We start from the raw sequence: 15,057 nt of genomic DNA on the forward strand, positions 1-15,057 counted from the left end.
TTAGGTCGTAAGAACTAGGTGACAGTGCCCTGCTCTCAAGTTCATTGATCAGGCAGTGAGAGTGTGTGTGTGCGTTGTTTTGTTTTGTATTGTTGTGTGTTGGTGGTCTATTGTTTTTTGTTTTTTTTTTTCCTGGATGATGCAAGGCTATTAAATTAATGCCTTTGGTTGAGCTTAGGTGGGTGGGGATTATGGAAACCTGTTTGAACTGGTCTCCAGCCTTTGTGAATGCTCCAGCTCTCCTACAAATGATGATTGAATGAATCTCTTAACAAACACATTTGTTTTTCTAATTCGCCTCCACACTCTTAATTACTATAGCTTCAAACCTAACACCCAAATATTACAGCACAGATGACAATTAGCATCCCTTGCTCTTTGGAGACCTCTGAACTATTGAGATTCCTTCTGAGGTAAGATCTGAAGCACAACAAGTAGGATCTCTTCACCAGAAACTGAATCCAACAAGCCATGACTAAGCCTAAGAAGATTCACCATTTCCAGAGGAGTCAAAACTTTTACCCTTCTCTTCAGAGTTTACTTTAAAAACCAAGTCCATCAAACCTTTTATGATGGGAATCATGATCTCTGCTTCTTTGACAGTAGGCTCATAACTGAGCTACAAATCGATGGTCTGAAAATTCCTCATTTAGTACAAAGTACATCACAAACTTCATTTCTTTCTGCATCTGAGAGACTTTCAGGACTTCCATGCAAGTGGACAGTGTGCCTGCATCTCTTATTGCCCATTACAGTTCCCTTAACAACTTCTTTTGGAAAAAATTCTTGGAACTTGTCTGAGGATGTAATTTCCATTTAAGGAAACAGAAATGTTCTAACAGAAGTTAGAACATTTTCAGGACTGTTTTTGCTTTGATGGTAATTTCAAATTGAAATGATGAAAATATCCTACACTAATTTTTGTTGGATGCTATCAAGTTAAAAACTTCTACCATTTATCAATAAAATGCTTTTTTATCAGCTCTTCATTCAGTACAGTGACATCCTTACAGACAGTTTTTTAAAGACCATGAACAAGATGGTCAACAACATCAACAAAATATATCACCTTGAAATTCATTCCATTCTGAAATGATCTCTATATTCCCTGGAAGATTTCCTGAACTTACTGCTTATAAACTCATAGAAGGATCTTCCCCCTGATCCTAGCATATATACTTCTTAAGATCCTTATGAAGAATTTCTGCAATATATTAATCAAATTGCAATCCATATGCATATTAACAGTTTCAAAGAATTCTTCAGCAAATCCATATTAATTATTGAATATTTTGTATTCATATCACTACAAATTCTGGTTTCAAAAATTCAAAAACTGGGCTGAATGATATAAGCGATCTTCATTTTACTGCAAGGTTGCATGCAGACTTTTTCTTGTTACATGTGTAACTTTTTATTCCTCTGATATAGAGACCTATCTAAGTGGTGCATCCCAGTGAAAGTTTTGACGTTTTTCTTAAGACAGCTAAGAGCTCTTGCATAAATACTAAGCATACCTAGCACTTTGTTGTTGCTTTCTCTTCCCCCCCTCCCTGCTCCCTATAATCCCTTCTACTGTTAATTCAACTTGAAATTGTTCCTCAGGCTCAACCACTGCAAAGGAGGTACATCTGCAATGAATTGAGCTTTTCTACTCTGGAATTACCCCCTTGAACACTCCTTTGTACACTTTGAACACTAATTGGCCCCTCAGGCTCTCTGGCAGGTTTCTGAAGTCTATGAAAAATAATATATTATTTAGCTGCTAGGACTTCTGTAACGTTTTTTTCTCTCTCAAAACTGTTTTTTTCCTGTTTTATTTCAGTTCTCTATTTTACATTTTGCTGTCCCACTCCCCAGTTCAACCTCCCCAAGTTGATCACAACTTCCATTTTCTGAAAATTTTCTTCACAATTCTCATTAACACATTAATATACCTTTATTTTTCTTTTCTTATTACTATTCTTTTTTTAGTTTGCTTGCTTTGTTTTTATTTGTTGTTTTTTTGTGTTTTGGGGTGTACATCTATTCCTGCTACACATTTTTAAGGAAAGCAAGCTGCAAGATTTGATTATACCATAATACTGAGGCCTGGAATGATCTCCAGTGTGTGTAGATAAATACAGAATATAAAGCTCTCTAAGACCTTGTAGAAAAATGACCTCTGTTAAGATTATCTATAGATCCAGTGATGTGAACAGAAAGAAATTAAAATAAGTTGAGTATATCTAACTTTATTTCAGGAGCCTGTGGGTTTACTTTTCCTTATTGTCCAATCTGAATACCACAAAGATGAGTTTTTCTTTCCTGCTGTATCACTATGATTTTATTAAGTAGTTTCCTCAACAATGTTATGATAGATCCAAAAGAAATTATCTCATTTTCTTGTATCTTTCAAAGTATATGTTTTTTTAAACAATTGTGATCTATGCTGTCGACAATTTCAACTCAGTACAGGAGTAAAGAGCAACCATACTTTGTTTATGGAATAAGGTATCTGAAGAAACAAGATCCACAAGTCAGTAAACATGCCAAATATCGTAACATAGCTCTCAGAGGGAGCTGAGAGAGACTTTTTCAGAACAGAGATGATGAGAGGTACATACAAAGCTAAATGTTTGATAAAGTAGAATAAATGCATATTGTACATTGCCTTTTAAATAAACACTGCTGCATCAAAGGAATGTCCAGTCCTCTCAGCAGTTTCTCCTCCTAACAGGAATAACTTGCTATGCACTGAAAAGGGATCTTCTGCTCAGATCAAAGAGTGTGAGCTTTCTGAAGATCATTTCTGGCATGGTGATTGGTGTATATGAGCACTATATGGACAACTGTAGGTAGGAAATACTGGTCAAAAACCTGCTTGAAATATACTTGGTAATTTTTAGATCAGAATTACAGAAAAAAATTTTTACAAAATTAGAGACTTTTAATGTCATATTTATTCATTGTTGTTCTCCTATTGTAGTACAGTTTTTCTGTGTAGTTCAAGACAGTACAAAGACTGTTGTTAATGCTTAACACCCATTAACACACTAACCCATTTTAGTCAATAATTTACCCCTCCTGCAACCAGAGATCAGATATATATTATGAACATGGGCACAGAAATAAAACACTGATAGATGTTCTGAAAGAAGAAGTAAAAGTAGACAGAAAAGTAAAGAAAAAATAAATAAGCATGTACATTATGAATGTGACTTCTGGTACTGTGCATCCTAATAGTGAAAACATATCCTATAATATTGCTGCTATACTAACTATGAAGCAGATGAGAAATGGAGTACCAATATCATGTTATTAGACAGTCTGGGAACAGAAGGGTTCATGCCAAAAGACATGGTATAAGTCACCAATGGGGTATAAGGTGCTACCAGTAGGGTGCTCTATTCTACAAACAATACTGCAGTGGTGCTTACTACTGTGGCTGATCTCCCAGGGCAAGGTGGTACTACTATGTGCACTGGCACCTTGAGGAGATGGCTTTTGTTTCCACTAGAAGCTGATTTAGGTTCAGGCACAGGCTGCAAGAAATCCTGTGGCTGCTGTAAGTTGTGTATCTGGTTCACAGAAGTTTGCTCCAGGGAGTTGAACAGCAGAGATCTGACCCACTTCTTCCTTTCTTAGACCCAATTCTGACATATTTGCCCTGGAATGAGTATGGACTGGGAAGTCTTACAGAAATACCATATATGTGCAAGGGAAAAACGCAACTGTCTTGTTATCTCTTTGTAGCAGGCAAGCTACCACAACAGCCAAGACGCAAGTAGTAGACTTGCTGGAAAATGTTACTATGGAAGGTAGTAAGCACTATGTATGTTAAAAGCTATCCTAGACTTGGTAGGAAAATGGGCACAAGTAGTTAAGTGCCATAACTTACACCCATTTGTCAGTCAATGCCAAAAAAAAAAAAAAAAAAAAAAGAAAGCAGTCACAACTGTGATGGAAGAAGCGAAGGAGCAAGGGGTTGCACAATCCTCTCCACCCACATACTCACATGCTCTTCATCTTCCCTGTTTGAAAATTTATCTGTGCTGTCATTGTCACACGGGCCTATTCTGTTCCAGATCTAATGAGAATTTTGCCTGGATGTAACCTTCATTTAAAAAAAAAAAAAAAAAAAGTCCAAACAAATATGCAATTATGACAACGTACATTGATGAAGTGTCTCATCTACAAAGACAAACAAATAAAAACAAAAAACAAAACATAGTTTAAGAGGTGGAGAGCCCTCTGTAGCCATGCCATGCTCGTCAGGTGAAACGCTGGATTAAACAGTGGTGATAACTGCATACCTAATGTGTATATTAGCTTAATCTTTTTCCAGAGGGTTCACAATTTTTCCCATGAACAGTATGTTATCCCTCAAAGTTATGACCAATAAGAAGGGTCTGTTCATTCTAATGACAACTGGAGCGGACATAGGCACTATTTCCATGCCTGTGGCAGCTGCTGCTTCAGTGCCAGTCTCATCCACTTTTACCACAGCCTGATGAATAGCCTGTGAACAAACAGATATGTTACAAGTCAGAATGGTACAAAAACAGTTACCTTAAGAGGAACTGATCCAGAATTATCAAAAAAAGTAATTAGTACAAAATTATCATGAAGGGGACAGGCATGAGTCTGATGCACAAAGACAGTGATCTCAGGGGGGGAAAGAATTCATACTACTTGAACTATGGCTTTCTTCATCTCAGAGAACCCGTCTCTGTTGAAGAGGCATACTCCTACTCATAAAAACACTATCTTTCTGTTTCTTCTTTTAATTTTGTTTACTTTTTGTATTTCATGCTGCCACTGGGGCAGATCTACAAAGACAGAATAAATCTGAAAAGAGAGCAAAATCACATTGAATTTTTTGACAAGTTTGTACAGTTGAAGTACTAACATACAGATAGGCATGAGTAGCGTCCAGAGTTTAGAAGTAGGCACTGTTTTTCCTCTGCCCTCCCCACTGTAATACACAAGCAGTCTCCCTATTTATCCACAGACAAGCTAAAGAAGGTAGACATACACAGAAGCAGCAATGTAATGATTGTAACAATATAGTGCAGGAGGAAACTTAAGTGTGCAGAGGCAATTATTTAGTCACATCTGTTTCATAATGCATCCCCATACAGATAAAAAATGCCTCCCAGATTTGAAAATTATGGACTTGTAACCTACTCCAATATAGTTATGCTGACAGCCCAAGTAACATGGGTGAAATACTCTGTGCATCTGCTTTTTCATGTGAAGTGAATCCTCCTCACATTAGTATTATATCATGAATATTTGAAATCAATCTAATGTGAACATCAATAGCCATAGAAATATAAAAGAAGAAGCAATATCATTTACCTGGGAAATTCTGTGCTGGGGTTGTCCAGTGATACCAGATAAGTCAGCCTTATCAGTGAATAGATCCCTTATGCCCATTTGATATAAAATGTTTTTTAGGTTATATCTCCCATGAAGAGTGAATTTTGGAAGATATAAATTTACTGAGTTGCTGGAAAAGAAGTGCAAGAATAAAGTTAAACTTTCAGGCATGATAACACAGTACTAGGTAGAGTCATTTTGCTTCTCCCCAAAGATATTTTGTTTGCAGGCTCTGTCTACTCTACACAGGGGATCATAGAATCACCGAATGGTTTTGATTCCAACTCTCCTTCCATCTGCAGGGACACCTCCCAGTATATCAAGTTGCCCAAAGCCCAACCCAATCTGGCCTTAAATACTCCTCTGGGCAGCCTGTGCCAGTGCCTCACCTCCCTTACAGTGAAAAATTTTCTCCTAATATCTGAATCTTCCTCTTTTACTTTAAAACCATTAAGCCTCATCCTACCATTGCTCTTCCTGATTAAAAGTCCATCTCCAGCTTTCTTTTAGGCCAGCTGCAGGTACTGGAAGGCTGTAATGAGGTCTTCCCAGAGCCTTCTCTCCTTCAAGCTGAACAAGTCCAGCATTATCATTCTGTCATCACAAGAGAGGTGCTCTGGATCTTTGAACAAATTTGTGTCCCTCCTCTGGACCCTCTCCAACAGGTCCTTGTCCTTCTTATGCTGCAGACCCCACAGCTGAATACAGTAATCAACTGCAGGTGGAGTGACTGGAGTACAGGCATACGGTTACCTCATCTCCCTGTTGCCACTCTTCTTTTGATGCAGCCCAGGATGCAGTTGGCCTTTTCTGGGCTACAAGTACACACTGCTGGCTCATGTTCTGCTTTTCAGCACCCAACACTCTCAGTTTCTCCTCGGGTTTGCTCTCAATCCACTCATAACTCAGCCTTCGTTCTTGCTTGCCATGGCCCCAGACCAGGTGCAGGACCTTGCACTTGGCCTTGTTAAACTTAATGAAGTTTATGAGAAATATATTTGCATTAATTGAGAGAGAAGAAAAGAATATTTATAATAACCAGAAATGCTGGTTGAGAAGCTAGGGTCTCTAGTTTGCAGTCAGCCAGTACTACAGTAGAGAAATGCTGGTTGAGAAGCTAGGGTCTCTAGTTTGCAGTCAGCCAGTACTACAGTAGAGACATGCCTCCCACGCTCTTCTTATGACATTGTCAAAAGGTTAGCCATACACTGCAAACTTCAGGAAAGAACTTACACAAACTCCATTAGTGGAGGGTACAGAAGATACGCCTTGTGAAAAAGATTCTTTCAGGTGTCTCAAAAATCACTATTTTGAAAAATGCTGTGCCATTAATTTTATCGCACAAATTGAGAACAAAGAAGACAAGACATCCCAAGGTTACAGGGCAATGAGTAGCTGGCAAAGTAACAAAAAAAAAAAAGTACATTGACACCAACTACCTACTCAGCAGATAGTTCTATGTCATCTGATGCCCAATTTATTCATTTTTATTCTTTTTTTGTTCTTTTTATTATTATTATTAATGACTAGTTTAGTCTTTCAATAAATTAATCACACCTCCATTCTATCCTGTTTCTTCCTTGATCTTTCAAGCAGTATATTTAGCCAGACGTAATTCTGACAATGCTGATTTGTCGGTGCTGTTTTCTGGTCATAAACCAGGTTCAGGTTTCTAGGGCAAGGAAGTGTGGAGCACTTACTGAAACTAGCTAAAAAGCAAGTGGTACAGTGGACTAGTGGAAAGGGAAGGGCTTGTGCTTTCACCATAGCACATTCCACAAACTGAATGGAAAGTCTGGCTGGTACTCAAAAATGAGAGTCCTAGTGGATTGAAAATGGCTTGCTGATCTTCTACTTAATTTTCTGATGGTACTGATTACTGACTCAAAGGAGATGCAACTACAATTGCATCATCTTTCTTTCTATTACTCAAAGACACTCATTCACAAGCCCCTACTTGCTTTCAACATGCAGGAAAGGGAAAGCATATAGCAACAATGTGACTGGGCAAGAAGCACTGGGATACACTTTCCAGAAGAGACAGGAATGATTTCTCCACAGTTCAACCATTATATTGATCTCAGCTGCCTGTAGTCAGCTGCACAAATACTTTGGTACTATCTCCCATTCAGCAGCCAACAAACAATACCACAAATTGGGTCAATATCAGCTTGCAGATATAAAAAGAGAGGCAAAAATAGCTTGTCCCAAACTCTTACATCATTCCGTATCCCACAAAAAAGACATTTATTGATACATCCAGAGGCTCTAAATGACAGCAGTTACACTGAAAACTACAGGCAAAAGGTGGAGAAGTTGATGTTATTAGTTTGCAAGAGAGAGCTGGCAGAAGGAGAGGTGGAGAGCTGCATAGAACAAGCTTATGATGTGTTGTTTTAAGGCAAATTCATTTTGCCTTCTAGTCTCATTGTTACCTTGAAGCAAATGTGCCTTAATATAATATTGCCTTTCTAAGTCTTCAGAGAGCCTGAATTCAATGGCTCTGCAACATATTAGATGCTCTATACACTTATCGCTAAACTTTGTACTCACAACTGTCAGATGAATGTTGCTATTTCAAAATTACATGTGTAATTACTGATAACAGTAAGGAGAAAAAGGAAGTAAGAGCCAAGAAAAAAAAAGACTTAAGGAAAGTCATATGAATTTAGTTGTAAATAAAAGACAGAAGAAGAAGGCAGGGGAAAAAAATAATAACAACTATTAGAGGTATTAAGGCAGAAAACTGGGACCTACAGAGAGCTGACATCAGAAAACAGAATGTGAGAGTAACAAAAGTCCTATAGCAGTGAAAGCTTTCGGTTCATGCAGTATGAATGTGAAAACACAGGAGTATAAGAAAGTCAAATTTCAGATTTGGTGAGAGGGAATTTTTGAATAGTTTAGAAGAGAATTTAAAATAGCATCCCAATTCTTTATCAGAGCTCAGCAGATTAAAATGTATGCATCCCCTTTCTTACCATCTGAACCAAGAACTGCAGAATTTTACCTTTTTGTGACTAATGTCCTCCATCTTGCCATACGTTCACAAGACAATTTGTTTTCCAGCTTCCTCATTCGTCCTTGATCAGGCAGAACAAAAAATGCTGAAGCACCTCCTTTGTAATCCATTTGCACCACAGTGGAGGACAGTTGTTCATCATAGCCATGCTTGAACGCGCCGATTCCAAACATCATTGGAACTTCAACAGCCTTGTTCCCATCCACAAAGAATTTTTCCTTTTTAGTGTATTGTGGATTGAAAGGTTTTTCCCATTCAGCTTGAAATATAAGAGATAGAGTTATAGGATACTATGAGATATGGGATATAGGAATGACAGGACATTGTCACAGAGGCGTTAACTGCTACATTTTTATAAGCTTCAAGGATAAGTCAGTTTGCAGTAAGAACTTGTAGTTACTGAATACTCAGAATAATTCAATAGTGACATAGTAAGTAGGCTGTGATGTACGAAATCCCCTTCATTATTTACTGTCAGACAGAATAAATTTAAGTGTGTTATCAAATGTGTGATTTTCCTCTATGAAAATAGTTTTACAGTGCTACAAATCCCCCATATAAATGGGAACTCAGAAGAAGACAGATTCTCTCTCCTTTCCTTGTTTCCACACCCTAGAAACTTGTGAAGGGGTAAAATCTCTAGGGAAATGAAAAGATTCAGGTTACTTGAAGAGAGAAGAGTTTTATATGCCACTTCTTCTCATGGGCAATAAAGTCATGAAGAATTTAATACCATCATACTACTAGATTAAAAAATAAAATAACAGAAACCCTTTGTACTGTCGTACTCAAAAATTCAAATTTTCAATGGCTCTTCACTAAGTTGTGGTAAAAAAAAAAACCACACTTGCGCACACTGAATCCTCTCTAGGTATAAATTTATAAATCAAATTCCAACTATCAGTCTCATCCATTTCAGAGACAGAGCTGAAAAGACTGGAAAATGGTTTTGTATTTCTTTTTCTGTTTGTTTGCTTGTTTGTTTTTAAAGGAAGAAGCACTGCTCTGCAGTAGATTTTATCTTGAAGAGCAAAGGTCATTTTAGGTTCAGTGAGCAGATGAAATTTAAAAAGTGCCATCAGAAAAACAAACAAACAAACAAACAAATGTACCCATGAAACAAGATCATATTTGAATTCTGATTTCATTTTAAACAGTGATTACTTGGCAGCTTGGTACAAATGAACAGAAAATCTACTGTTTCCAGCAATTTTGGAACAGATATAAACAACACTTATGTACTGCTCTGAAGCAGTGATATGAGGTTTCATGTCTTGAGCTATGAAAATATGAATTGACAACAGTCAACCACTGTCATGTTTCTTAATTGAGACCACAGTAACATAGTTCTGATGTCATAGACTGATTTTCTGTAAAACTTTCATTAAAAAACAAACTGGGGACTTCTATCATCAGACATACAAGAGGTAAGATTTCTCTTTCAATAAGGTTTAAGGAAAAAACAAAACCAAAATGAATCATGGAAATGTGACACAGGTCCTGAAAAGCTCAAACAAGTTTTATGTAGTGCTCCATTTAGGGAGAACATCCACTGATTTCACACAAGTCCTTTCCACCCATTATGGAGGAACATCTATTCTAATGGTCTCCTCTTTCTTAGGAGGCTGCTTTCTAGGGATGGCACCTCTACAAATTGTTTTACAAGTTCAATTCAAAAAAAGGAATCATTAAATATAATATAAGGGACTGGTGCACTGGTGGAATTTCATGCCCACTGTTTGAGAGCCAGGAAAACACTGTCAGACTTTTGTCCTTAGGGAAAGACTTCTAAAAACTAAGCTAAACCAAAAAAAAAATAAATAAATAAAATAAAAAATGGGGGGAGATAAGTCACCACTGCTGTGCACAGAATGTTGCAATGTATAGAGAATGGAAAAAACTTTAGAAGCATGTTCATAATATGAAATTTCTTTTTTTTTTTTTTCTCCCTCGTTTTGTATTGAGCTTTCCCTCCTAGGTCATATGAGGTTCTACTTCTTTGCACATCCTTAACACGCTATTTCTACCAGATAAATTACCTAATATTATTTTCTTCATTTCGTTTTCAGAATGTGATAAAATCAATAAGAGAGAGAGGATTTGAAACAAATAGAATATTCCAGTTGGAAGAGTCCTACAAAGATCATCAAGTCTAACTGCCTCACCTCTTCAGCACTAATAATAAATTAAAACATAGTAATATAGGCATTATACAAATGCCTCTTGAACTCTGCCAGGCACAGAACTTCAATCATCTTGCTAGGAAGCTTGTGTTTCCTAGAGCATTTGACTATTCACATAAGAAATAGTTTTTTCCTCATATCTAGTCTATACCTACACTGGAGCAGTTTTGTGCTACCCCCTCACTTTCTATCATGATTTAACAAGGAGCAGAGACTGGTACTTCCATATCCCATGCTTAGGGCACTGCAGGGAGAGGTCACCTCTCAGCCTCCCTTTCTCCAGACTGGATAGCTCAAGTGTCCTCAGCCTGTTCATTAAAAACATATCTTCCAGCCCTTTTATTATCCCTGTTACTCTTTTCTTGAGACTTTCACAGGCCTTCACTTCCTTTTCGTAGTGTGTAGCCCAGAACTGTGCCAGGGGTGAGGCTGCACCAATACTAAATATAGTGGGAAGACTGCCCTTTCTCGGCCAGCTGACAGTGCTGCGTTTAAAGCACCTCAAAATATAGTTTGCACTCTTGGCTGCTCCTGCTGAACTGAACTGCTCTTACCCTTGATGACTTGTTGGTCTCCAACTGCTCAGTTCCCAGTCTATATCTGTGTTCTGTACCTGTATTCAGCATTACTCCATCCCAGGTGTAGCACTTGGCATTTCCCTTTGTTCAGCTTCATGTCATTAATGATTGCTTAATATTCCAAATTCTCTAGATCCCTCAACAAGGGCTCTCATCCCTCCAGAAACTCAACAGCACCTCCCAGTTTAAGTATCAGCAAAACTGCTGAGGTTGCATTCCACCCCTGCATCCAGATCATCAATAAAAATGTTGAACAGAACCTAGTCTGGGATTGAGTCCTAGGAAACACAACTAATGACAGCCAGACAAATGTAGCCCCATTCACATCAAAACTTTGAGTTCAATTGTTGAGCCAGTTCATCACATAACATAGCATGAATCTTTTTACCTCACAGCTGGACAATTTGTCCAAAAGTATAATATGAGGGACAGTATAAAAGACCTTACTGAAATCCAGGAAGATTACATCTACTGCCTTCCTTTCCCCCTAAATAGGTGTACTCATTGTAGAAGGATATAAAAATGCTAAGGCAGGACTTTCGCTTGGTGAACCCATGGCAACTACTAGGCTTGATAATAGTTCTATTCTTTAAATGCCTTTTGATAGCAGCCAGGATAATCTCCTTAATTTTCCAGGGACTGAGGTTAGACTGACAGGTCTGTTGTTTCCTGAGTCTTCTTTTATGCTCTTTTTGAAGATAGATTTAACACTGACAAGATTTCAATCAGCAAGTTTCTCCTCAGATTATGAGGATCTTTGTTAATTATAGAGAAGGTCCAGCTATAACATCCACTACCTCCTTCAGTATTGTTTCAGCACTCTGGAATGAATGCTAGGCCCCATGGATTCAAGAACATTCAGCCAATACAATTGATTCCTTACATTTTCATTGACAAATGGAAGGTCAATGAAATCTAAGAAGATTAGACGACAACACAAGATGTAACATTAAAATTAAAAACTAGGACATAGAAGGCATCAAATAAGTCCACTCAATCCTCATTCCCACTTGCCAGGTGACTATATTCATCATGTATCAGTCCAACTTTATCTTTAAACCTCCTCTTGCTGTTGATACACTTTAAAAAGGATTTTTATTGTCTAATGCTACATTGGCCAGTGTCAACTAAAATTGTGCATTGGCTTTTCTTATTCTTTTCCTAGAAATATGAACTGTAGCTATACAGCCTCCCTGTGTCTGACTTTGTTTCCAGAGATCATATCTTTTCTTTTGCCTAAACTTGAGGAATTCCCTGCTCCTCCATTCTGAATTTCTGCCCTGCTTTCTTGATTTGCAATACAATGAGGTTGCCTCCCTGCTCCTGTGGTCCTAAAAGGTGTTTCTTAAAAAGGATCGTCTCTCATAACCAACTCAAATCTTCTCAAGCTATCTAAGTAGCTGAAAGTTTGCTCTGTTAAGATCCAGGTTGGCAACTTTGCTGACCTTTCCCTCCTTACATCAAAAATTTTAAATTCAACTATTTTAAAATAACAGCCTCCCATCTTTATATCTCCCACTAGACCATTTCTATTCTCAAACAGTGGGTCTAGGAGGACATCTTTTCTAGTTTGTGTAGTATATACTTGTGGCAGGAAGAAGGAAGTTATCTTCAATATGTTTTAGGAATTTTCCAACCTTACTTGTTGCAGCTGCATGATGTCTCCGGTTTATGTCTGGGAAGCTGAAATCTCCCATAAGGGTGTGAGCAGCCATGCCCAAGATTTCCCCTAACTGCCTAAAGCATAATTCATCCGTAAAACATTACTGGGTCAGTGTTGGTAGTAGATATCCACAGTGATATCTGCTTTGCTATTGCTTCCCCTAAATCCTCACCCAGAGGTTCTCTACTACATCATCCCTAACAGCAATGGCTATACAGTCTAATCTCTCCCTTATGTACAGTGCAACACTTTCACATTACCTGCCCTGCCTGTCCTTTCTGATAGCCCTCCATCCCAGTACTCCAGTCACAAGACTCAATTCACCAAGTTTCACCATACCAATACTATCATAGCTCTGGGAAAAGATCAAAGCTTCCAGTTCTTCACATTTGTTCCTCACACTTTGCATGCTAGTAAAAAAACATTTCAGATATGCTCCTAAAAACAACTTATTAAACCAGTTCTTGATCCTTACACACTTGCTTCTCTTCTTGTTAGATCAGCAGTCAAAAAAAAAGTTTTGGGAAGATCTGTAGGCTGTAGCTAAGCAGACTGTATAAGTTAATTAAGCAAGCTTATTGTCAATATGCTTTTATTTTATATGGGGATGGGACAGGGGAGATCCATTTCTTCACTGCAGAACTGTAATATCTGTCAATCAAAGAAACAAAACAAAGCAAAAGTTTGAAGACCTATGCCTTTAGACACATTAGGATGCCAATGATACTATTACTGAAGTTAGTAAAAAATAAAATCAGTGTGAAACTATAACTAGTTTTACTAGTTAATACTGTAATATACTGTACTATGCTGTAATATACTGTAATATACTGTATACTTTACTGTAAGAAAAAAAAAAAAGAAAAAAAAAAGAAAGAAAAGATTTCCAAGACTGATCTGAGAAAATAATGAATGAAATCAGAGAATAAGATATGAATATCTTACCGTTAAAATAAATGTAACTAATGAGAAGTAGTTCAGTGAGTGGATCAAGGTTATTTATGAGATCCTTGATTTTCCCATTGGTTCTTTCTGCTACATAATCATTTATCTTCTTCTGGGCTTGATCAGACCTCTTGAAGTTCATAGGATAAATTTCACCTTCATAGTATTCTCTGAGGTTATTCAAAAATCTTTGCTGTGGTTTCAGTTGATCAAGTACAAACAGGACATTTCCCATATCTAGCTGAAAACCCTCATTCTTTCTGTTTACCATTTGTATGAGTTGACGATAACCTTCATGGATTTCATTTTCAGAAATCTCACGTGGATTAAAGTGAAGGACCCTAAGAATCTGTGCCAAAGTATCAGACCTGGCACCAAGAGTCAGCATTGCAAAGGCAGTAGAGATGCTCAAAGGAGAGAAGAAAATATTCTCACTGTTTTCATGAGAAGAAATCTCTTTGTAGAAGCAACAAGCAAACTGACAAACACGCTTCCCTACAGCCCGCTGTGGCATGTTTCGGTTTTCATTTCCTCTTTGATTTTGGTTTCTTACAACTTGGTGATAAGGCTCACAGGGATACCTGTTGGAATGAGTCCCAACAACTAAAAGGCAGAGGAACAACAACAGCTTCATGTTTCTATAAATCTGTAAAAGAAGAAAGTAAAAATGAAATGTCTTACAAATCTTTTTACCTCATCCTTTTCAATAAATCTGTCCTTTCACTGTACAGTTCTGGCTTGGTTATTTCAAGCCATTTTAATTCAAATGATATCAGCTTTCTATTTCAAGGAAGTAGACTTTGGAAAATTACTCAATCCCCAGCAGAAGTTATGAAAGAATTAAAATCAAAGCAAAACAATATGAGAGACACCCTCATTAACGATAGACCACTTTTCCTTTGGAACTGTTTTATTTCCTGTATTCTATTTTAAATGTGACTTTAATTGCTAGAAATCCTTGAAGTCATAAGTGCTGGTCTAGAAGAGAGGATAAGGGAGCCAGTCAATGCTGGTCAGTTACAGTTAGTAAGATGAAAAATTCAAAAGGAAACACACAGTATTCCTCCACTGTGACAATTAAATGTTACACATAATTTTAAATGGGCTGTGGGTAAACATAGAAGCAGACACCAGAGAGAAAGTAAATGAATTAGACAATGAGGAAGTGATGAGCATTTTCTGTGATTCCCTAAAGCTTGACTAATTAAGCATTATTAAAAAAAAAAAAAAAAAAGAAAAGAAAAAGAAAAAAGAAAAAAAAGAAAAAGAAAAAAACCATGGAAATACAGTGCTGTTCATTAA

The 15,057-nt window shown here is 37.4% G+C and overlaps 1 protein-coding gene across 1 annotated transcript; it reads right to left on the reverse strand.

Annotated features, from left to right (window-relative positions):
* Positions 1-2,932: 2,932 nt before the first annotated feature.
* On the reverse strand, positions 2,933-14,408 carry LOC107315246 (serpin A3-4-like). The gene is made up of 4 exons (XM_032444983.1): positions 13,756-14,408; positions 8,375-8,645; positions 5,344-5,494; positions 2,933-4,501 (listed from the first exon to the last, which is right to left on the reverse strand). The coding sequence occupies exons 1-4, from the start codon at positions 14,387-14,389 to the stop codon at positions 4,313-4,315; spliced, it is 1,245 nt and encodes a 414-aa protein (XP_032300874.1). The 5' UTR covers positions 14,390-14,408; the 3' UTR covers positions 2,933-4,312.
* Positions 14,409-15,057: the final 649 nt, after the last annotated feature.

The sequence above is a fragment of the Coturnix japonica genome, chromosome 5 (genome assembly GCF_001577835.2).
Source record: "Coturnix japonica isolate 7356 chromosome 5, Coturnix japonica 2.1, whole genome shotgun sequence".
Taxonomy (NCBI): Eukaryota; Metazoa; Chordata; class Aves; order Galliformes; family Phasianidae; genus Coturnix; species Coturnix japonica.

Coding starts and splice junctions, on each gene's coding strand:
- LOC107315246 (XM_032444983.1), bottom strand. CDS start 14,389: ATGAAGCTGTTGTTGTTCCTCTGCCTTTTAGTTGTTGGGACTCATTCC. Junction 8,646..13,755: donor TAGTTACATTTATTTTAACG/GTAAGATATTCA, acceptor TTATATTTCAAG/CTGAATGGGAAAAACCTTTC. Junction 4,502..5,343: donor CCCAGCACAGAATTTCCCAG/GTAAATGATATT, acceptor GTTTGTTCACAG/GCTATTCATCAGGCTGTGGT.